Raw genomic sequence first — 21775 nt, 5'->3', positions numbered from 1 at the left:
CTGCTTGTGAGTTTCCTAGGCCCGTTGTTGTTTAACATCTTTATACATGACTTGGATGAAGGAATTGAGGGGATGCTCATCAAATTTGCAGACGGCACTAAACTGGGAGGGGTAGCCAATGCCGCAGAAGACAGAATCAGGATTCAAAATGACCTTTACAGATTGGAGAACTGGGTGCAAACTAACAGTGAGTTTCAACAGAGACAAATGTTCCTGCACTAAGGCAGGAAGAACCAGATGCACCAGGGGTGCCAACCTGAATAAAATATTGTAGGGGCCCAGGTGTGCTGGTCCCGGGGGGAGGTTACTGTGGGGCGAGGTCCAGGACCTGAGTTGAGGGTCGGCAGACAGTCCTCCTCGGGCGAAGCGGGGTCCACAGCGAGAAGCCAGGCAAGGACAGGAACTCTGGGGGAACAGGACTGGATGCTGGCCGAAACAGCTCTTCAACGACTCCCGCAACCTGGGACCGGGCTGACTGGCATTTATCTTCTCTGAGGCCAGGGGCGGCCCCGGCCCCCAGGAGACCCGCCTCTCCTGGCCTTAAGGCAAGCACTCCTCCTGGGAGAAACCAGTTCCCTTCGCCTCTCTGCCCTGAGCCTCTGCAGTTCAGGAGAGGCTGAAGGGTTACTGGACCCAGGGGGAGACTCACCTGTAGGCACTGAGTCCTCAACCACCTCCGGAGCCAGAGTGGATTCACCTGGTGCCTGCTCCTGAGGATCCAGCACAGGTGCAGGTGCTTCAGAATCAAGGCCCTGCCCCAGTTCAGCCGGCCCTGGAGGCGGGGACTCCTGTGCAGGCTGGGATTCCTCCGGTTCAGCCTCTGAATCGGATTCCCAGGCCATCACACCAGGTAAGGCCTGCCCCACATAATCAATCACATGATGCAGTGCACACACTCCATTTGAATAGGAATGTCCATCAAATTTGTGGGGGCCCAACCCCCTCAAACATTTTATTGTGGGGGCCAAAGCCCTCACAGCCCGTCGGAGTTGGCTCCTATGAGATGCACAAATATAGGACGGGGGACACCAGGCTTCCTAGTAGTGAGAAGGACCTAGGACCACACAGCAGTGTGATGCAGCAGCAAATAAAGTTAATGCTGTTCTAGGCTGCATCAACAGAAGTATAGTATTCTGTTCAAGAGAAGTCATAGTACCACTCCATTCTGCTTTGCTCAGACCACATTCTGAGTCCTGTGTCCTGTTTTGGGAGCCACAATTTAAGGAGGATATTGACAAGCTGGAACATGTACAGAGGAGGGCAACCAAGATGATCAAGGGTCTGAAAACCAAGCCTTATGAGGAGTGGTTGAGGGAGCTGGGTATGTTTAGCCTGGAGGAGAGGAGACTGAGGAGATATGAAAGACATCTCCAAATATCTCAAGGGCAGTCACATGGAAGATGGAGCAAGCTTTCTTTCTTCTGCTCTGCAGTGTAGGACTTGATCAGCTAGAGCCTGATGAAACATCAGGAAGAACTTTCTGACAGAAGGAGCTATCTCAGTCAACCTAGCAGTTTGAAAGCATACCAGGCGCTGCTGCGGCAGTCACGGTGTCCCGTTGGCCAGAAGCAGTTTAGTCCTGCTGGCCACATGACCCGGAAAGCTGCCTGTGAACAAACGCCATCGTAGCAACTCCAGTCGCCTTTGCCTGGACTTAACTGTCCAGGGGTCCTTTACCTTTACCTTTTACCTATTAGACAGCGGACCAGTCTCCCTCAGGAGGTGATGGACTCTCCTTCACGGGAGGTTTTTAAGCAGAGATGGCCATCTGAAAGAAATTCTTCAGCTGAGATTCCTGCATTGCAGGCTGTTAGACTAGGCGACCCTCGGGTCCCACCAAACTCTACAGTTCTATGATTCTATGAATACAGTTATGATTAAAAAAGAAAGAAGACCAATTGCCGGGCCATCCTATGGGGGCGGAGAAGGGGAGGCACCTACGACCCCCGAGTCCGCCCCCCGAGTCCAGCCCCGCCCGTCCGAGGAGGCGCCCGGAAGGGGCCGGACCAGCTGGCCGTTTGAACGCTTGGCGGGCGCCGCTGGACGGAGCAAGGTAGGGAGCGGCGACGCCGGCAGGGGGCTTCCTCGGACCCCCTGGTTCCGCTGAGCGTGGCCGGGCTGGGGGGACCCCCAGCCCCGCCTGGCTCTCCCGCCCCGCGCGGTGACTCTCCTGCCTTACACGGAGCCGCCATGCCGACTCCGCTTATAGTCGGACTGGCTTCCGACTCTCGGGGAGCCTCTGCTCTCGGGGTCCCCGGAAGGGGGCTCAGGCAGGAGCGAAGCGGCCCCATTTCCGAAGGGCTGCCGAGCAAGGGCTGCGGGGGACCCCGCGGAAGCCTGCCCAGCCCGGGCAAGAGCGGGGTTCGCTCGCCCCCAAGGAGCCCAAGGTCCTGTCCTCGCCCTGCCCCCCACCTCCCCATTTTATCAGCGAGGTTCGTGGCTGCTGGATTCGGAGCAAGGCCCTCCCGGTTCCACGTTGCCGCTTTCTGGGCTGCTTTGTGCCTTCTGACCCGGTGGGGGAAGCTGCTGCCCGGGCCTCGTGCAAGGCTGGGGCGCTTCCTCTGAACTCAAGGCAGGGACCCTCACACCCGGCATTTCTCCCAAGCCCATGTTCTTCCCCCTGTTATTCTGTATTATGCCATGTTCATTGGTAGCGCTTTGAATAATAATGGACTGTGGTTCCATTTGCTGTGTGCTTGCGTCTGACCTGTGTGCCAAAGGGCTGCACACTGACTAGTGTTGATTCTGGATAGTGCCTGGTGAAGAACCAAAGATCAGGTACTGTATCCACAGAAAGTCCAGCTCTCCTCCAGGAATTTGTCTGATCCTCTTTTGAATCTATTAAAGTTGCTGGCCGTCACTGCCTCCTGTGAGAGCCAGTTCCATAGTGTAACTATGTGCCATGTGACGAAGTTTTTGTGTGTGTGTGTCCTGAGGCTTCCAGCAGTCTGCTTCAATGGATGGCCCCAAATTGTAATATGGGAGCTTTGTCCCTGACTCCTACTCTCGACCTTGTGCAGGCTTAAGGTCAGGTAAGGAGGAAGAGCTGGGGAGCAACCTGGAAGGCTGCAGGTGGTAGGGCTCTGACAATACCAGGTGCTGAGAATTGCAGGTGAGGAGAGTACTGCTGTTTTGCTCATGTCCTGCTTGTGGGTTTTGCAGGTTCTTCTTATGTTCTCCATCCCTTGCATTATCTTTTAACTTCTATCATGCCCCGCCCACTTTTGCTTACCTTTTCTCTAAACTAGAAAGTCCCTAATGTTGCAGCATTTCCTCTTAGGAGAGAGTTCATATACAGACATCGTTATCATATCTGAAGTTTTATTCCCAGTCCCTTTCCTAATGATCCTTAGTATGGACTGGCTGGAGCAACTTTCTTTTCAAGGCTTCTCCTTCCCTCCCCCCCCCCAAGAAAAACACACAATGACCAGCACCCTTGGGAGCAGCTGCCACCCGGTGAAAGAGCAGAGAGCCCGGTGGGAGAGGAAGCGCTGTCGGACGGCTAAGGAACTGGTGGAAACTGAGCAGCAGTACCTGGAGCAGCTGGGCTTGGTAGCCACGGTGAGAAGCTGGGCTGCAGGGCCCTGGACCTTTCTCTGAGCTCAGATACTGTGCAGGACTAAGGGTGCCATTCTGCTCCCAGCTCTTTGTTGAAGGAGCAAGCTGACCCGGCTTCCTGGCTCGCTTTTTTCAGTGATGTGCTGCTTTTTCTTTGTTGCTGTTAGCAGCCAAATGGTGCAGGGAGAGAGACCAGAGGAAAGAGGAGCAGAAAGGAGAAGGCAGATTCTCACCACCCTCAAGCCCTGAGCACTGCAGCCTTCTCTTGGTGCTGGCAGGGCTCCTAAGAACATAAGCAGAGCACTGCAGCTGCAGCTGGATCAGGCCCAAGTGGGCCCACCTAGTCCAGCCCCTTCTCATAGTGACCAACCAAATGGGAAATCCGTTAGCAGGATCAGAGTGCAACAGCCATGCTCTCCCAACTTAGGAGTCCTAGCAACTGATATTGTTCACAGACAAACTGCCCACGACAGTGGAGGTGGAATGTAGCCACTGCAGTTAGTCACCATCAATGGGGCTGGGTGATATATATTATCCAAAACCAGTTTAATGTCCATATCATGATAACGGTTTCATAATTTTTGACTTGGCGATATATTGTGAACCATAATGCAAAAATCACAATGTGGGAAAAATTGTGAAGGCAGCCAATGCCTCTACAAAGCTCCATCCTTATTTCATGGGGATATGTCAGTATATTGCTTTGTTTAGCTGGTGATATATCACAGTGTTGAAAACCAGATATCTCCCAACCCTACTGTTCACCTCTACATAGTTCCATCCTTATTTCAGACATTGTGATATATCAGTATGAAGAAGGGTTTCCTTTTTTCCAGCTTTGATTCTTCCAACACTCCGCTTCATTGGTTGGCCGTACAATAATGTATTGAAATGGTTTTGTGGGCCTTTGTTTCTAGCAGTTGGCTCTTCAAATTCTCTTTCTTTCGTATTTCCCCCCCTTGCATCCCTGATTGTCTGCTTGCATTTCTCTGGCCCAAGTTGACTTTCCTTTTTGTGGTCCTTGTTTGGACAGGCCTTCCATTTTCTAAAGGAGGCCTTTCTGCCCTCTACTGCGTTCTAACTGAACTGCTATTGCTGTGGCTTTGAACGACCCACAAGCATTCTGGGTAAATCTGGCCACCATCATTTTCTTGTTCAACTTCCTTCTTACCAGACTCCTTGCTTTTGGGTAGTTATCTCTTTTGAAGTCCAATGTAAAGGTGCCATACTTTCTTGACAATTGCCCACTTAACGTTGGGCAGCACTCTGGCTGATGTCACTGGCTGGTTCAACAGCACATGTCACACCAAGCTATGGGCCCCACTTTAAGATGAAGTCCAGCATGGTCACCCCTCTGGTCAGTCACATCACCAACTGCTGTAGGATGCCGTCATTTACAGTATGTAGCAATGTTCCCCCTTGATTGTGACCTGAACATGCATATATCCAGTCAAGGGTTAGGTTAGTTAGAAAAGTCTTTGTATCTGGGGAGGAGTAACTGCCTTGCATGTCTCTTGTTAGTACTTTGTGGCCATCCTGAAGGCCAAAGGGACCTTGAAGCCAGCGGATCAGGAGGCCATCTTCGGGTGCCTGGAGTCCATCTGCTCTGCCAGCCGGTAAGGGACCCACAGCGGGAGCCTTTGTCGATGGGTGGGGTAGCAAGGGTCTGTTGGGTGGTGGCAGTGGGCTCTGAGAGTTTTCCTCTAACTTCCTGCTCTGTATCCTGTCTGGTTCTGTAACCAAACCTCAGTACACGAGACACCTCCTGACTGTTTAATATGGGTGGGGGTAAATGGGAGCTGGGTTTAGGGGTTAGCTTTATGATGGAGGGGATTGCACCCTTTTAAATTTTCAGATTACATTTCAATCAGACTAAACAGACACTTGGAAGTCCTCTTTGCAAGAACCACAATGCTGCCTCTCAACCTGATATGTGTGGACTAGAGTAGGCTCTCAAATGACAGACATGGATCTGTAAAGGACATTGGGGGAGTCAGCTGTCTCCTCAGATATTTGGGACAACCGCTGCCCCTGGCTGGATTTTGGCCTTTGGGACAACATCTTAGCTAGGCCTGTGCGATGTACCAATACATAGTTCAAATCCGGTTTGAAGCTCACATTGCAATATTTGACCCAGCAGTTCGCTGTGAACAGCCTTCAAAATTCCAGGGGGCAATATAATTGTGAAAAATTTGAGAAGTCAGCCTCAGCACCTCCCCTAAACTGCAGTGTTGGTACTTTAAGAAACAGCACTGCCTGCTTTCCTTCCTTCCTTCCTTCCTTCCTGCCTTCCTGCCTTCCTGCCTTCCTTCCTGCCTTCCAGCCGAGGCACCACAGTTGTGCTGGGAAGGACAGCTAAGTGCTGCCAGCCCAGCATCTTCAGCCTAGGTGATGTGATCCTACATGTGGCTGGGAAGGATGGCAAAGAACTCTGCCAGCCCAGGGGGTGCGAGCCTGCCTTCCTGCCTTCCTGCCTTCCTGCCTTCCTTCCTTCCAGCCGAGGCACCACAGTTGTGCTGGGAAGGACAGCTAAGTGCTGCCAGCCCAGCATCTTCAGCCTAGGTGATGTGATCCTACATGTGGCTGGGAAGGATGGCAAAGAACTCTGCCAGCCCAGGGGGTGCGAGCCTGCCTTCCTGCCTTCCTTCCTTCCTTCCTTCCTTCCTTGCTTCTTTCTCCTGGTCACTTCTTCTGCTCCCTCCCATCCTACCCAGCCCAGGCGCCTCGATTGTGCACATTGTTGGGAAGGACAACCTGGTGCTCTAAGAAAGAGCATGGAGATCATGCAGCAAAAAGCTTCCCGCCTGCCACAGCCCAGCCACCCCTCCTTATTTCAGACATCATGAGATACCAGTATATCACGATGGTTAGCTGCTGATACAGCCTGATGTTGAAAACCAGATATCGCCCAGCCCTAATTTTAGCACTGTGCAAAACTCACATGTGAACAATGTGCTGAAAATATTCCATATGAACCTACCCAGATCCTGAGATCATCCACTGAGTGTACCTCCTTGTGCGCCTCCTCCATGAGAGGTCCAGAGGGTGGCAACACAAAAACGGGTCTTTGCTGCAATGGCTCCCCATTTGTGGAATGCTCTCCCCAGGGAGGTTCGGCTGGCACCTTCATTATACACCTTTAGGCGCCATATCGGGTTAAAAATTTTTAAAAGATGATGCTGTTAAGGTGCTACACTCAATATGCCAGCAAATTTGGAAAACTCAGCAGTGGTCAGAGGATTGGAGAAGATCAGTCTACATCCCAATCCCAAAGAAGGGAAGTGCCAAAGAATGCTCCAACTACCGCACAATTGCACTCATTTCACACGCTAGCAAGGTTATGCTTAAAATTCTACAAGGCAGGCTTAAGCAGTATGTGGACCGAGAACTCCCAGAAGTGTAAGCTGGATTTAGAAGAGGCAGAGGAACCAGAGACCAAATTGCAAACATGCGCTGCATTATGGAGAAAGCTAGAGAGTTCCAGAAAGACATCTACTTCTGCTTCATTGACTATGCAAAAGCCTTTGACTGTGTTGACCACAGCAAACTATGGCAAGTTCTTAAAGAAATGGGAGTGCCTGATCACCTCATCTGTCTCCTGAGAAATCTCTACGTGGGACAAGAAGCTACAGTTAGAACTGGATATGGAACAACTGATTGGTTCAAAATTGGGAAAGGAGTACGGCAAGGCTGTATATTGTCTCCCTGCTTATTTAACTTATATGCAGAATTTATCATGCGAAAGGCTGGGCTGGATGAATCCCAAGCCGGAATAAAGATCGCCGGAAGAAATATCAACAACCTCAGATATGCAGATGACACAACCTTGATGGCAGAAAGTGAGGAGGAATTAAAGAACCTTTTAATGAGGGTGAAAGAGGAGAGCGCAAAATATGGTCTGAAGCTCAACATCAAAAAACGAAGATCATGGCCACTGGTCCCATCACCTCCTGGCAAATAGAAGGGGAAGAAATGGAGGCAGTGAGAGATTTTAATTTCTTGGGCTCCATGATCACTGCAGATGGTGACAGCAGTCACGAAATTAAAAGACGCCTGCTCCTTGGGAGAAAGGCGATGGCAAACCTAGACAGCATCTTAAAAAGCAGAGACATCACCTTACCAACAAAGGTCCGTATAGTTAAAGCCATGGTTTTCCCAGTAGTGATGTATGGAAGTGAGAGCTGGACCATAAAGAAGGCTGATTGCCGAAGAATTGATGCTTTTGAATTATGGTGCTGGAGGAGACTCTTGAGAGTCCCATGGACTGCAAGAAGATCAAACCTCTCCATTCTGAAGGAAATCAGCCCTGAGTGCTCACTGGAAGGACAGATCCTGAAGCTGAGGCTCCAAGACTTTGGCCACCTCATGAGAAGAGAAGACTCCCTGGAAAAGACACTGATGCTGGGAAAGATGGAGGGTGCAAGGAGAAGGGGACAACGGAGGACGAGATGGTGGGACAGTGTTCTCGAAGCTACCAGCATGAGGGAGGCAGTGGAAGACAGGAGTGCCTGGCGTGCTCTGGTCCATGGGGTCACGAAGAGTCGGACACGACTAAACGACTAAACAACAACAAAAAGGCGCCAGGTGAAAATGTCCCTCTTCAACCAGGCCTTTGACTGATTGACACCTGATGCTCTTTTAAATGTGGAAACAGGGATTGTTGGTTTGGTTTTGCTCATATTTTTATTATGTATTTGTGTTTTTATGTTGTGAATTGCCCTGACATCTACAGCTGAATAGTATTCCTTTGGGCAGGAGGAAGCTTTGTCCTGTGTTGAGATATCAAACCCGACCCCCCCCCTCAGTGCAGAACAGAGCCTACCTCTGAATCCCTGTGAGCTCCCCTCCAAGGCAGGATATCTCCTGCAAGGCAGGATATGCCACTAACCACAAGTGTCGTGGATAGTCCTGCACCCACCTCTCATATAGCCCCTTATAGAAGCTGGGGAGGGGGGGAGCAAGGGGGAGCGCCAGTGTGAGGCAATACTGGTAAAGTGGCATTGCCCCCCACAAACTTCTTGATTCATGGAGCCCTCTCCCGCTTTGCACCCAGGACTCTGCTTTTCCATCTGGAGGGAGGCCGCTTGGGGCTTGGCCTGGAGGGTTTCTGCCACCAGCTGGTTCTCTACGTCTGCTATGCTGAAAACCTGGGAAAGGCCCAGAGCACCTTGGAGGTACCTGTTTCCTTTTTCTGTCCCTGTCACACCCTTTGAGCAGGAATCTTGCAGGTCGCTGCTCTGGGCACACAGCCCACCCCCCCCAGGCCTGGAGCCTTTTCCTGCCCTTTGCTGATCAAGCCGTGTCAGTGATGTTTTAGCTGTCATTCCTGCCTTGCAGGGGGCGGGGCTAGATGCCTCTTGGAGCCCCTCCATCTCTACAATTCTGTGATGACCTGGGGTGGGGAGTGGGTGGCAGGTCAGCTAGTGACTCCTGCTTCTCTTCTCTTGCCCTTCCAGAGGCAGGTGCGGAAGAACAAACCCTTTTACCGCTTCAAGAAGCTCCAGGAGTCCCGGCCAGAGTTTGGGGGCCTTTGCCTGGAACAGCTGCTCCCGCTGCCCCTCCAGAGGCTCTCTCGGTAGGTAGCCGCCTCTGCAGGAGGATGCTGTGCTCATCGCATCTGGGAGGGGCTGCTCAGCTGGCCTCACTGGGGCTCCACAGCCTGGCTGCACCCCCTCAGCCCCAGGGAGGAGGCTGCTGGAGGACTGAGCCGGAAGGCGTGCACCTGCCCCTCCTTCCCCACCCCATCTGACAGTGCCCCCTCTCTTTGGCAGGTACAGGCACTTCCTGAAGGATTTGGTAGGAAATACCCACCCAGAAAGCTCTGACTTTAAGCAGCTGACAGGTAGGATATTAACTTTTCTGTGAGCAGCCTGGGGGACTTGCTGGAGGACGGGGGGGGGGGGGGAGGAGAATCAAGTAAATAATATTAACTCCCCTGAGCCACAGGGGCTCCAAACTACTTCCCCTGGGTGTGGGTGTGTGCCTTGTCTCAGGTCATGTTGTGGTCCTTGCAGGAGTTCTGAAGTCTGTCTCTGAGGCATATCACCGAGTCCAGGAAATATCTCGTTGCCGTGACAATGCCAACCAGATGCGCCGGGTTCAGAAGCTGCTTAAGGGACAGAAGACCCAGATTCTGGCTCCAGGTGGGTCCTCTGCTTTGGTAACAGGAGACAAAGAGGCAGGGCAGGCAGCAAAGAAGCCACCCTTCAGCTGGGTAAACCACCCATCTTTGCTCCTCAGACGTGGCCCAACAGAACGCTTTGGGTTCATGCTTGTGTTGCTCTGGGATGCAGCTGACGGGCAGCTCCTGGGGCTGGACATTTCTGGCAAGCGGAGCAGAGATCATTTGCTAGAGCCAGAGTGGTCTCTGGCGATTCCAAAGACTCCCACCTCCCATTTCTCGTCCTTGCTCAGCCCCCCTTTCCTCTGCCTGGACCCCATCATTCCACCTCCTCCTCCTCCTGCACTGATTAAGGCAATTCTCCCAATGCTTTGCTGCTTAGTTTAAAAGGATAATTCAGTGGGGAGAGCAGTGGCCTCACCTGAAATGGAATGGCCTTTGAGCTAGGCAAGAGCAACAGCGTCAAGGATGCTGCTCAGCTCCTCACAAGACAAGCAGCCATGGAGCAGCCCTTAGCAACAGAGTCCCACCATCAGCACAAGGAGGGGGGCAGTGCATTGGGCATAAAGCGCAGGTTGCATTGGGTGGACCACAGGGCATCATGGGGGGTGCTGAAGGGCAGCATTGGAGCTGCAGGGTGGCACAGGAGTTGGTTCCTGGTACTGGCGCTGCAAGGCAGCACAGCCAATGTCCGGTTGCTATGCCGCTGAGGACAGAGGAGCTCCCCGTGGATTTGCAGGTTTGGGATGCTCCTCAATCCAGCATTGCTTGGGAAGCTTCAGGCAGCTGTGACTCCTGCATTTCAGGGGCTGGACTAGATGACCCTCTGGTCGCCTTCCAACTCTACAGTCCTAGGATTCCATGTTAGGGATGCTGGCAAATCCTACTCTATGGGTGACTCACATGCCAGCCTCAGAACGCAAGATTCTTTTGGGCGTTTATTAGTTGTGACTTACAAACCTTCGTTTTGGTTCTCTTATCATGAAAGGGCTTTCCAGGCTGGCAGTGAGGCATCTGCGGCCACATCCTGCGTGCACAGGGCTGCTCTGCACCCTTGTTGCTCCCACCTCCAGGCTTTATCCACCCCAGTGCATAGGGGTGGGTGGGGTTGCCCCTTTCCCTTGTCCTTCCTCTCCCTGTTCTCTGTGGCTAAGGACCTCCTAGTCAGTTTTGCCACAGATGAAAAGCTGGAGGGAAACCCAAGAGACAGGGAAAGATACTCAGGCGAAGGGTCACCAAGTCCCTGCAAGGGCCAGTCAGGAGTGAGAAGCCCTTATACCGCCCTGGAAGGGCTGGTGTGCAAGTCAACCTGTGCTCTGGCTATTGTTGGTTTTGCCTTTGTGTTCCACCTTTTCTCCAAGGAATACAAGGCGACATACGTGGTTCTCCCTGTCCCCCTTTTATCCTCACAACCACCCTGTGAAGTAGGGGAGCCTGGTAATCTCAGCAGATTCCTCCGGTGTGACAGTAGCAAACCTCCTCCATGCTGGGGAGAAAGAGGGCAGAGTCTCATCAAGACAAAGCCATGCATTGATGGCTGAAAAGGCCATGAGAGCAGCTTACAGGCCCAGCAGGGTCCCGGCCTGTCAGGGAGCTGCCGCCCTCAGTGGGTCTGGGGAGGTTGCCTGACTCCAGCAGTCCCAACACCCCAATTGGCCTCTGTGGCCCCACATTTTGTCACAGGGCGCTGGTTTCTCCGGGAAGGCTGGCTATCGGTGGTGCCCCCCAAGGGGGAGGAGCTGCAGCGCCGGATGTTCTTCCTCTTCTCCGACATCTTGCTGGTGACCAAGCCCTGCCACCCACTCCACCCCTGGAACGCACACAAGTTTGCCTGCCAGGCCGTTCTCCCTCTCAGGCAAGGCACGGTGCAGAAAGTCTTCGGCCACACGCAGAGCCAAGGGGGGCTGCTCAGCGTAAGTTCTTCCCAAACCCAGCAAATTCTGCCTTGGTGTAGGAAGCCCTTGTCCCGACCACCTCACTTGGGGGGCCCACACCTGGCCTGCTGGGTAAATCCTGTGGCAGCAGCATCAGGGCAGGTGCAAGGGGCAGAGAAGCAACAAGCTGGCTGAAGCAAGTCTGCTGTAACAACAAAGGGGAGCTGCTGGGGTGTGTGTTTGCGTGCACACACAGGAACAAACAAGAAATGGGTGGGGATGGGGGCTGCTGCTCTGCCACAAAGGGCCAGGCAGTGCTTTTCTGGGCTTCTGGCAGGCCTCCAAGCACCCCCCGTCATGGGCTTACTTGAGAAGGAAGTCCTGGACCACCTTTACCGGGGCCATTTCTGTGGCCCAACCTCCTGCCTTAGCCCAAGAGCTTGCCATCTCCCAGCAATGCTTCCCTTCTTCCAGGTCTCCTTCCCCCACAGGACGTTGCTGCTGATGTCGTGTAATCAGGAGGACTTTCATGAATGGCACCAGACCCTGTTGACTGCTGTCAGGTAGGCTACACCCCGCCCCTCTGCTGACTGTGGAGACATTGCTAGGCTTGTGTTTTTTGAGATCCAGAATTCACCTCCTTCCCTTTCCACCTACAGGCAGCTGCAGATGGACTCCCCTCCTGCTGAATAGAGGACCTGCACAGGGCCCCCTCCTGCTAGGGCCAGACAAGCCCGGACCAGGCCAGTGGGTGCCAACGGCTGTGCGGGCTACATAGAAACCACTGGTTACCAAAGCCACCATTTCCCTTCTTTGGAAGCCGCAGCCCAAGGCCCAACCTGACCTAGCACTGGCCCATCCTTGCTTTTGCTTCCCCTTGACTCTACCTGGAGACCTGCAAGATGTCCAGAATTGGCCTGTTCATTGGAGCTGCTACCTGCAAGGCCACTCTGCCTATTCAGGCTGCAGAGGCACCTGAGCCTTAAGCATAGTCAGGTGAAGGAGCAAAATGTCCATCTGGCTTGAGCTGCATCAGCAGCCTCACTCCAAGATGGCTGGGAACAAAAGGTGCAAGTTTCCCTTGGCTTGAACAAGCTTTGACATTTTAAAATCTGCATTTTACTTTCATGACTCTATAAAAAATGACAATCCTTTTAGAATTCTTAACACTAGACTGCTTCTGGGGCCAAAAACCCCCGTGGGTCCGTTTGGCATGATGAAGAGGGTGAAGGCATGATGCCTCGGAGTGGTGTATCCTGTGCAGCTGCTGCTCCCTGTTTATTCTCTACTACTAAGAAACAAAATCCCTTGAAGAATCTGATGTACACTGTGGTCTCCGCAAAGTGATTAAAGTCTGTGATGTCAGCAAGCACAGTGATGTCTTAAGCCAGGGGTGAGGAACCTGCGTCCCTCAGCAAGGCAGAAAAGGGGAGACCCCAAGAGAAAAAGGTTCTTCATGCTGGCCTTAAGCAACTTTAGTAAGTTCCTGTTCTTAAGGATGCCCTCTGCTTCTCTGCCAAGGGATAGCTGTGTGGACCTGGGATTGGACACAATGCAGCCCAAGGTTTCTCAGGAGATGGGAAGCTGCCCCTCCTCTCTCTACTTGCCCTCTGTGTGACCACCCAAGTAAAATGCATCTCCATAAGGCAACAGCTTCCGCAAAGAATTGGCTTGTCAAGTTTAACTGAAGTATGTTCTACTCACTCCTGACACTTATAATTGCAATTATAACCATTTTTACATTGCCATCACAAAATATATTTTGAGATTATGGTTTTTGTGTTACCAGTGTTCAAGTTTTGTGTAGCTTTAATATACTTTCTTTGAGATTTTGGTGTATTAAAACCTATCTTTTAACCTCAGCTGGAAATGTAGCAATGTGAGTTGTTTAAAATGTCATAGAATCATATAACTGTAGAGTTGGAAGGGACCCCAAAAGTCATCTAGTCCAACCCCCTGCAATGTAGGAATCAGAGTTACCGAGTCCCTGGCAGATGGTCACCCAATCTCTGCTTTAAAACCTCCAAGGAAGGACAGACCCTAACCTCACGAGGGAATCTGTGCCACTGTTGAACAGCTCTTACTGTCTGTCAGCAAGCTCTTTCTGATGTTGGGGCACAATAAATGAAAAAGCAAAGCGATGTACTTCCTTTAATAAAAGACTTTTAATGAGAGGGGAGATCTGGGATTTACAGAAATGATCCAGTGGAAGTTACTAGTTAAATGCAAAGGTTGGTTTTCAAACAGTGGCTCCAGTTGCTAGGTGGCGCTTTTGTGTTCCTAAAGCAGCCTTTCTCAAGCTTGTGTCCCCAGATGTTGCACTATAACTCCCGTCATCCCTGACCACTGGTTCTGCTAAATAGTGATTATGGCAGTTGTGGTTCAACAACATCTGGGGACACAAGTTTGAGAATGGCTGTCTTAAATTGCAAGAGCACTCCAGCATAAGGTTTTCTCCCTCCCCAACTTAACCACCTAGTCCTAGTAAGTCACCTGCTCCTGGCTCCGCTGGTGCCACTGCAGGCCACATATGTCACCAAGCACCATCACTCGGCTGCAAGCAGCACAAAGAGAATTCAGAGAAACCAAGGCATTTGCCCCACGGCTGCTGTCGTTTATTTCTGTGTGCATGAAGGTAAGAGAGCTTCTCTTTTTTCAAGTTTCCAGTCCCAAGAGAAAACTAGTAACCTGCATAGCAAAGTAGATGAAAGCAGGGAGGTGGTCTCAAAAAACCCAAAGAAATGCAGCTCCTCTCCCCAACATCAAGGTGAGGTCGTAGGCAGGCTTCCAAGTGACAGGAGAAGGGGAGGAAGTGGTGTCTGTCCTTCTGTCTACACTGCCGTGCCCTCAGATGGGCTCCCCTGGAGTGGAGCTTCTGCCACCCTCAGTGCATCCTCCCGGAAGCCCTTCAGCAGCTGATTCACCAGCGTCTTCTCGCTGTCCCGCTTTGGGCGCAGGAGGGGCGGGAACGGGTTCCCCTTGTACTCAATGACGGCCATCTCAGCACGGTCCAGGTTCTCCCGGTTGGGGATCCGCAGCAGGCGTGTGTAGTTGCTGGAGTGTGCCTGGAAGCGAGGAGCCAGCACCTTGAAGAGCTTGTGCAGGAGATCCTTCTCCTGGGGTGGGGGAGGCAAAAGAGGGGGGCTCAGTGGGGGCAGAGTTGGCAGGAGACCCTCCCCCCCAGAAGGGATGCAGCCTCACCGTCAACCAGAAGTCGGCCATGCGCATTGCTTGGGGGTCCGTGTCCCCACGCTTGGCATAGTTGATCAGCTGAAGGGAGGAGAGAGAGAAGAGGATGTCAAGAACAGCCTACTAGATCCGGCCAAAGAGGGTTCATGTAGTCCAGCCTCCTGTTCTCACAGTGGCAAACCAGGTGCCCCCAATGGGAAACCTGCAAGCAGGATTCGACCACAACAGCAACGCTCCCCTCACGTGGTTTCCAGCAGCCGGTATTCACAAGCATTGCTGCCTCCAGCTGTGGAGGAACAGCAGAGCCATCCTGGCTAGGAGCTATGGGGTACTTTGTCTAGTCCTGCCTCCTGTGGCAGGGAGTTCCAAGGTCGAGATGTACACCTGCCCTGAATCTCCCAACATGCAGCTTCACTGGACGCCCACAAGTTGGACTGCCCCCTTTCCTCATAGGCAAGTCCCTCCACCCCCTTGATCCTTTAGCCCTTTCCTAACTCGGCAATAACCCTTTTGAGGATGCGGCCGCGCCAGAGGTTTGCCTCATGGCAGTTTCATTTTGCTAACGATCCCCAGGAAGGGCTTTGCTTTTTCACGGCCGCGCGCACGCGGAGGGCATTTCACGGGCATTTCCCTGCTGCGCGCCTGCCCGCCCGCCTGGAGGCGTGTCTACGAGGCTCTCGCGTTCAGACGTGCACCGCTCCCGCCCGCCCCTCTCACGTGTTCGGCGTAGAAGCGCATCTCGTCGGCGCGCCCGCGAGGGGCCTCGATCCGCTCGTGGCGCACCAGGGCCGTGACCAGGTTCCGCAGCAGGTCGAGGCGCGAGCGGGGCCCGAGGCCGAGGCGCCGGTAGACGCGCCCATGCTTGATCCACGCCGAGGCCGAGAGACGCATCGCGGAGCCACCGAGCGCGCCCACGCCGGAAGCGCCCTCGGTCACGTGGCCCGCGGGCGAGAGGGAGGCGGACCCCGCCCGGCCTCGCTGTCATTGGCCGGTGTTCGCGGCGGCGGAAGTCCCGCCTCGTGACGTCAGGGCTCGAGGCCGCCGGCTCCACAGGTTCAGCGAGGCGGCGCGGCGAGAGGAAGAGGCGGTGCTGCCTCGCCCGGGCCGCCGCCCGCCTCCTTCGCCCCGACGGGGAAAGGGCGCCGCCGGCTTCCCGGGCTGCTTTGAGGATTCTGCTGGTCAAGCAGGCGGGCAAATGCATGAGAATACCCGACCAGTTGCGATGCAGGAACTCGATTCTGGAGCCCCCAGTGCAGTGCCTGTTCCCCTCCAGAATAAATCCTGGCTATGCCCAAGCCAAAAAGCAGAGACAGCACCTTGCCAACAAAGTTCAAGCTCTGGTTTTCCCAGTAGTGATGTATGGAAGTGAGAGCTGGACCATAAAGAAGGCTGATCGCTGAAGAATGGATACTTTTGAATTCTGGTGCTGGAGGAGACTCTGGAGAGTCCCATGGACTGCAAGAAGATCCAACCTCTCCATTCGGAAGGAAATCAGGCCTGAGTGCTCCCTGGAAGGACAGATCCTGAAGCTGAGGCTCCAAGACTTTGGCCACCTCATGAGAAGAGAAGACTCCCTGGAAAAGACCCTGATGTTGGGAAAGATGGAGAGTGCAAGGAGAAGGGGACGACAGAGGACGAGATGGTGGGACAGTGTTCTCGAAGCTACCAGCATGAGTTTGACCAAACTGCAGGAGGCAGTGGAAGACAGGAGTGCCTGGCGTGCTCTGGTCCAGGGGGTCACGAAGAGGCGGACACGACTAAACGACTCAACAACAATGCCTATGCCAGCGGCACACATTTCTGCTGTGGTTTGGACAATTATCAAAGCATTTTCGAGAGATTTGACTCTGTTCACTTATGCTGCCTACCATCCTATTTTGACTCTCACTACCTTTGAGGTTTTAAGCGGAGGTCAGTCGGCCCCCTGTCAGGGATGCTTTAGTTATGATTCCTGCATTGCAGGGGGCTGGACTAGGTGATCCCGGGGGTCCCTTCCAACTCTACAATTGATTCAGTGTTTCTGTGAATGTGTGAGAGAAGACTATAGACGTGTTGTAAGAAAAAAATAATCTCATTTCTGGGGTCCCGTATAGAGCCCCTTGGGAAGGTCTCTGTTGGTTTGAGAGAAGCAGCAGAGGCCAACCAGAGTATATGGAAGCAAAGCTATATGGAATGTATAGACTTAAATTATCATCTTATTTCTTGTGTAAATAATAAACTTTATTGTTTTACCTGTACCCGGTTTTTTGACTTATATACGTACTATGTAGATCACGGAAGGGCATCATGCAATGTGTGTGGGGGAAACACCATTTGACAGCTTTTATGAATGAGCCCTCATTCACTGAATGGAGTGGATTGACATTGTGAATTGGTGTTATTCATTATAGATACAGTAGATGGCGCTGTGTAGCCGTCAGAGCTCTTTCGCTGCTGGGAAAGGATAAAGTAACTTTATACATAAGTATCAATTATTATACCTATTTTCATTTGGCTGAAGACAATTTCTTATAACGGACACACAGCTCCTGCAGGAAACATCGTCCTGGGGAATGCGGAGGTTCTGGAACGTTGCCTTGGTTGGAGAGTTCTAGGTTGGCTGTGCTCACAATAGGTTACCAAGGACGCTGGGTAGAGGAAAGATGCACCTGGAACCTGGGCAGTACAGAGGGATGGACGCCTGCTGGCACTGACCATGGCTGGTGGGTACCAGCTTTGGGCACCCTGGTCTCCTCTTGATGAGTCCCTGCAATGGCTGAGGGGTGCCCGGTCTGTTGGCACCAAGCACCCCTTCCGAAGTGGGCAGAGCCCAGCAGCAGCTGACCTGGAAGTGCAGCTTTGCTTCCAGGGACTTAGCCTGGTGTTAGAGCCTGGTGCAAAGACGGGGGCAGGGCAGCTGCAACCTCCTGGAGCCGCAGGAGAGACAAGGGGGCGCTCCAGCAGTGTGCACAGGCCACAGGTCGTACGCCTCTCGGGGCTTGACTCTGTCTTTGGACACCTCGTGACAGCACAGCCCCCACGCTGGACTGGCTCTCTCAGGGTTTCTGAGCCCTCGGCCTTCAGTCAAGTCATAAGTCCCCACCAGCGCTGGCCCCGTGGACTCCAGGAGCCACAAGTGCGCGTGGCTATGGCCATGTGCCGACAGATGCTGCGAGCCATCCTTCTTCTCTATGCTGTCTACAAGAAATGTGCTTTTGCCCTGCAACATTCCCGCTGAGAAACTTTCCTGACTAAGAAGGGTCATGGCTACGTGGCACCTTAGCAAATCCCTGTACATGTGCCGCAGCAGGCTGCCCTATTTCCTTGCTCCCCAAAGAACCAGCAGCCTCTATTTCTCAGTCATGTTCCTCCCATTGAGAGACAAAACTTAGTTACCAGTGTCAGACTATTAGGTGTCAGTCCATGGAGGGACACACTTCTCAGTTTGCAGAGTCCACCATATGGCCTTTGATCCCCCACAAAGAAGAACAGACAAAGGGTTCTATAGAAACTCTGAAGCTATCACCCTTGCAATATGAGTGGCTCTTCAATGGAAGGAGCAGGTCAGATACCAGAAGAGTATAAAAATAAAAAGTTCAAGAGCAGTGGAACTTGGATCTAACTTGAATTTTCCCTCTTCCTCATTGATTTATGATATTCAGAGATATGTAGGTTAAATATAATTTGTACATCCTTAGGAGTAAAGGAGATTATTTCCCCCAAAGCTGCCAACCTCTTGTTTTCAATGTGCTAAATGGAGCCTGTAGGGAAAATATTTTAAAATGGAAGCGGAAACCTATTTGTGAAGCAGAGAGACTTTAAATTTTCAGCACTGGAGAAACATTCTGCTCTACTGAATGAACATGAAAAACAATTGTAAAATTAGTTCAAATATTCATTAGCCAACAAAGGATAATATGTGGAACTGAAGACCACACAGACATGTTTGTGGATTGCCAGGTGGAGGAGTTTTTAGAGCATATATAGATAGATATATATAAACTTTGGCTACGAAAACTCATCTGCCAATCTTCCTCAGCTAATCAAGTGCAGAAATATTTTGATGGTGAATTATCCCCTGTGTCATCTGCCAGTTTTGCCAACTCAGTCTTCCTCTAGATAATTTATGTATAACTAGGAGCACTAGACCGTCCCCCAGTTACCCCCACATAACACAGCAAGGATGGAATAACAAAAGCCCCACAAATGGAGGTCTAAGGTTGTGGCTCAAGTGGGCCTTGATTGACCAGTGGCACTTACCCAGCTACTCACAAGCCCCTCCAATCAGTCAGGGAGAGGTGCTTGAGCCCTTTTGAAAGTTGGCAAGGGGCTACCACCTGGAGATATCCCCCCCTTCCCTGCAGTTAGAGTACTCAGGGGATTGGTGCTGGTTTATTTAGGACAAAAGTTTGGACTGTGGCTGGGTTCTTGTTTCAGCATCTGGGGCTACATTAGCCCCCTTCAATTCCTAAAGCTGCTTGTCCAAATTCAGTGATGCCCTCTGCCAGATCTACGCTCTGGACTTGGAACTCTTTAAGCACTCAGAGTGGGTGACTGAGATGCAGTTAGAGGAATGAGCTGTTCTGGGGTTGGTTGCTATCTGGCAGCAAGAGCCCCTCTGTGGAGGGTGGCGACTGGTGGGCATTAATCCTCCCTCCCTGCCATAGGCCAGCCTGCTACCTAAGACTGCCCAAGACCCCCCAGGCCTCCATCCTGCTGGATAAGCAGCATACCATTATGGATATGCCAGGATCCTTGCCCATTTGGAATGGGGAAATGGGATGTTAATGCCACATGTCTAATGGGAATGGGGCTTTTGAATTCTGAATTACAGCTAATGTAGTTATTGCTCACTTTTGTAGGATTCTAATCCACATGGGAATTGCAATTATTCAGTTGCTGAGGAGAAAGCCATTGGCTCTATGTGCTTGGAAGTTAAAAGCTGAGCTATGCTGGGAAACTGGTGGGTGAATGTAGGGGAAGGGCACGTGAGGTGGAGGGAGAGTAGAACGCTCCATTGCACAAGTGGAAATCTTTGCATCGGGCTTCCACTGACAGGACTCGTCAGTTGAATCCCACCCTATAGGTCCAGATAGAACAACACTAGAGAATCTGATATTGTAGAACACGCCCTTGCAGCCACCTCTGCCATGGAGGTCCACTGGGGTTAGAAGTGAGGGACAATGTTTGTAGGTATGTGCCTTGCTTCATGCTTTTGAAAACCAGGGCAATCATGATTGACAGCTAGATGATAACTTACCAAGGAGGATGGCAGAGGACTGTTGGTTGGAGGTGGTTTCTGGACAGTGCTGTGGAGTCAGAGGGATGCTGGTTTGGTGCGTGATGTGCTGGGCATCATACAGTGGAGTCTGCTGTTTGAGCCAGCTCTTCTAGATGATTTAAAATGTGCAGCTCTGTCTTTTCAGGGTTTAGTGTTGCCTCAAGGGGCTAGTGACAGTGTTAGAGGCCTCCAGAGATCCCTTGGCCTCTTTATGAAGGTTGGTTTAGAGGTGGCTTCTGTAAAAGTGGGGACAAAGGGGATCCTGGAGAGAGAAGCACAGATCCCTTTACTGGATGCACCTGAGATCAAAATACAGGGAACCAGTAAGTGCTCTAAGACAGCACCCGCTATACTCCTGCCTGAACTTGAAAATCTCCTGTGTATTTCTTGCCTTATACCAAGGATAACAGTTTGCATCTGGATCACCATGCAAAGGAGTTTTTCTGTGAAGCCCACCCACCCACCCACTGAATAGAAGGAAGGGGGAGGTACCTGGTGGTGTTCATTGACCAACGCTGCCACCAGCCTTTCAGACACAGCTTTTGTGTGAGTGTTTTTGCGGAGTCTCCCCCAGGAATTTCTTGGCTGCAAGTTCTCAGTCATCAGTTTTCATTGAGCTGGTCACATCACAGGCAAACATGTACCATACATCACTTGCGATAAGGTTGTTATCCAGTATATCATGTGTCATCTGTACATCCATTTTCACAACGCACTCACTATAGCAACTGGCATACTAGGTGGGGATCAAGTGAGGAATTGTGGGGGAGAAGAGGAACTTCCTACTGAAGACTGGGAAACTTAAAATGCATATTGAAACAGCCGCGCTTAAAGGGAAAAGCTGTTGATTGTGTGCAGCTTACAGGCATTGCATGAATAAAACAAACTTATCCACCCTTTGGAGCAAACTGTGATCTAGACTTTTGCATTATGGATATGCATGTCAAATTCTGTCTTTTTCAGTGATTTGTAATATACCGTTTTTGACTGGAAACCTTTTGCATGACACACTCCAATAAATGGTTTGCGTTTTTGCTTGGTGTCTTTGTGGTCAACTCTTCTGTGAGGCAAAGGTTTTACTTACACAGGTTGAGACCTAAGGGAAGCTGAGGCTCACAGAGAGAGGGACTCACTCACAACCACCAAATTTCTGTGTTGTTGTTTGTTGTTTGTCGTTTAGTCGTGTCCGACTCTTCGTGACCCCCTGGAGCAGAGCACGCCAGGCACTTCTGTCTTCCACTGCCTCCCGCAGTTTGGTCAAAATTTCTGTCAAATTTCTGTGTAGCAACTTCAAAACAAAACAAAAATTCTCCACAAAGGAGTGATGAGCAAGAAATGCTTCTGTACTCCTTGGATGGGTTTGGGGGCAAGGTGGGCATTGCCATGTGCAGGTAGGAATATCCCTGGCCAGCAGGAGGAGCTCTGCATGCAAATTACTACTGTGTGCACCGTTCTTCAGCCCAATCCATGACAAGGGGAGCACATGGGCAAGCAGTCTGGAAATATGAGTGCAGCTGAATGATGGCAATGGGAAACAGAAAGAACCACAGGGGGAGTCAAAAATGGGTTGTACTTGGTCCAGTACCAAGTAATGCTGTCAGTACGGGGATTTAAGCTTGTGCAAACTCACCCCCATGCCCATTAGAAACAGATTTTGGGGTCTCCCCTACCCTCATGAACAGAATTGGGAAGAGGGGAAATTTTTATTGCTGTACCAACATCTATTTCACTAATGGAAGAATTGTTCTTCCTGGAGCATTAGCTTTTTTTGCT

General features: G+C 51.6%; 3 protein-coding genes across 7 annotated transcripts; 2 read left to right on the top strand and 1 right to left on the bottom strand.

Annotated features, from left to right (window-relative positions):
* The first annotated feature begins 1970 nt into the window (after positions 1 to 1970).
* On the top strand, positions 1971 to 13415 carry ARHGEF39 (Rho guanine nucleotide exchange factor 39). 5 transcript variants are annotated; one of them, XM_053408111.1, is made up of 11 exons: positions 2039 to 2053; positions 3021 to 3112; positions 3413 to 3561; positions 5080 to 5174; positions 8612 to 8732; positions 9015 to 9133; positions 9330 to 9400; positions 9573 to 9701; positions 11363 to 11592; positions 12028 to 12116; positions 12213 to 13415. In XM_053408111.1, the coding sequence occupies exons 3-11, from the start codon at positions 3424 to 3426 to the stop codon at positions 12244 to 12246; spliced, it is 1026 nt and encodes a 341-aa protein (XP_053264086.1). In that variant the 5' UTR covers positions 2039 to 2053; positions 3021 to 3112; positions 3413 to 3423; the 3' UTR covers positions 12247 to 13415. The 5 variants fall into 5 exon arrangements, with proteins under 5 accessions (XP_053264084.1, XP_053264086.1, XP_053264087.1 ...); XM_053408109.1 differs by lacking the exon at positions 3021 to 3112 and having other exon boundaries at positions 1971 to 2053; XM_053408112.1 differs by lacking the exons at positions 2039 to 2053; positions 3021 to 3112 and adding an exon at positions 2412 to 2432.
* Positions 13416 to 14146: 731 nt separating this feature from the next.
* On the bottom strand, positions 14147 to 15687 carry MRPL17 (mitochondrial ribosomal protein L17). Its single transcript, XM_053408115.1, has 3 exons — positions 15460 to 15687; positions 14755 to 14823; positions 14147 to 14669 (listed from the first exon to the last, which is right to left on the bottom strand). Exons 1-3 carry the CDS (start codon positions 15631 to 15633, stop codon positions 14385 to 14387), a joined length of 528 nt encoding a protein of 175 aa, XP_053264090.1. The 5' UTR covers positions 15634 to 15687; the 3' UTR covers positions 14147 to 14384.
* A 395-nt stretch (positions 15688 to 16082) lies between these two features.
* LOC128423413 (FANCD2 opposite strand protein-like) lies at positions 16083 to 21036 on the top strand. The gene has a single exon (XM_053408529.1). The coding sequence runs from the start codon at positions 17438 to 17440 to the stop codon at positions 17957 to 17959; it is 522 nt and encodes a 173-aa protein (XP_053264504.1). The 5' UTR covers positions 16083 to 17437; the 3' UTR covers positions 17960 to 21036.
* Positions 21037 to 21775: the final 739 nt, after the last annotated feature.

Source organism: Podarcis raffonei, chromosome 11 (assembly GCF_027172205.1).
Source record: "Podarcis raffonei isolate rPodRaf1 chromosome 11, rPodRaf1.pri, whole genome shotgun sequence".
In the NCBI taxonomy this organism is placed as follows: domain Eukaryota; kingdom Metazoa; phylum Chordata; class Lepidosauria; order Squamata; family Lacertidae; genus Podarcis; species Podarcis raffonei.
This window is presented reverse-complemented; position numbering and strand designations above follow the sequence as displayed.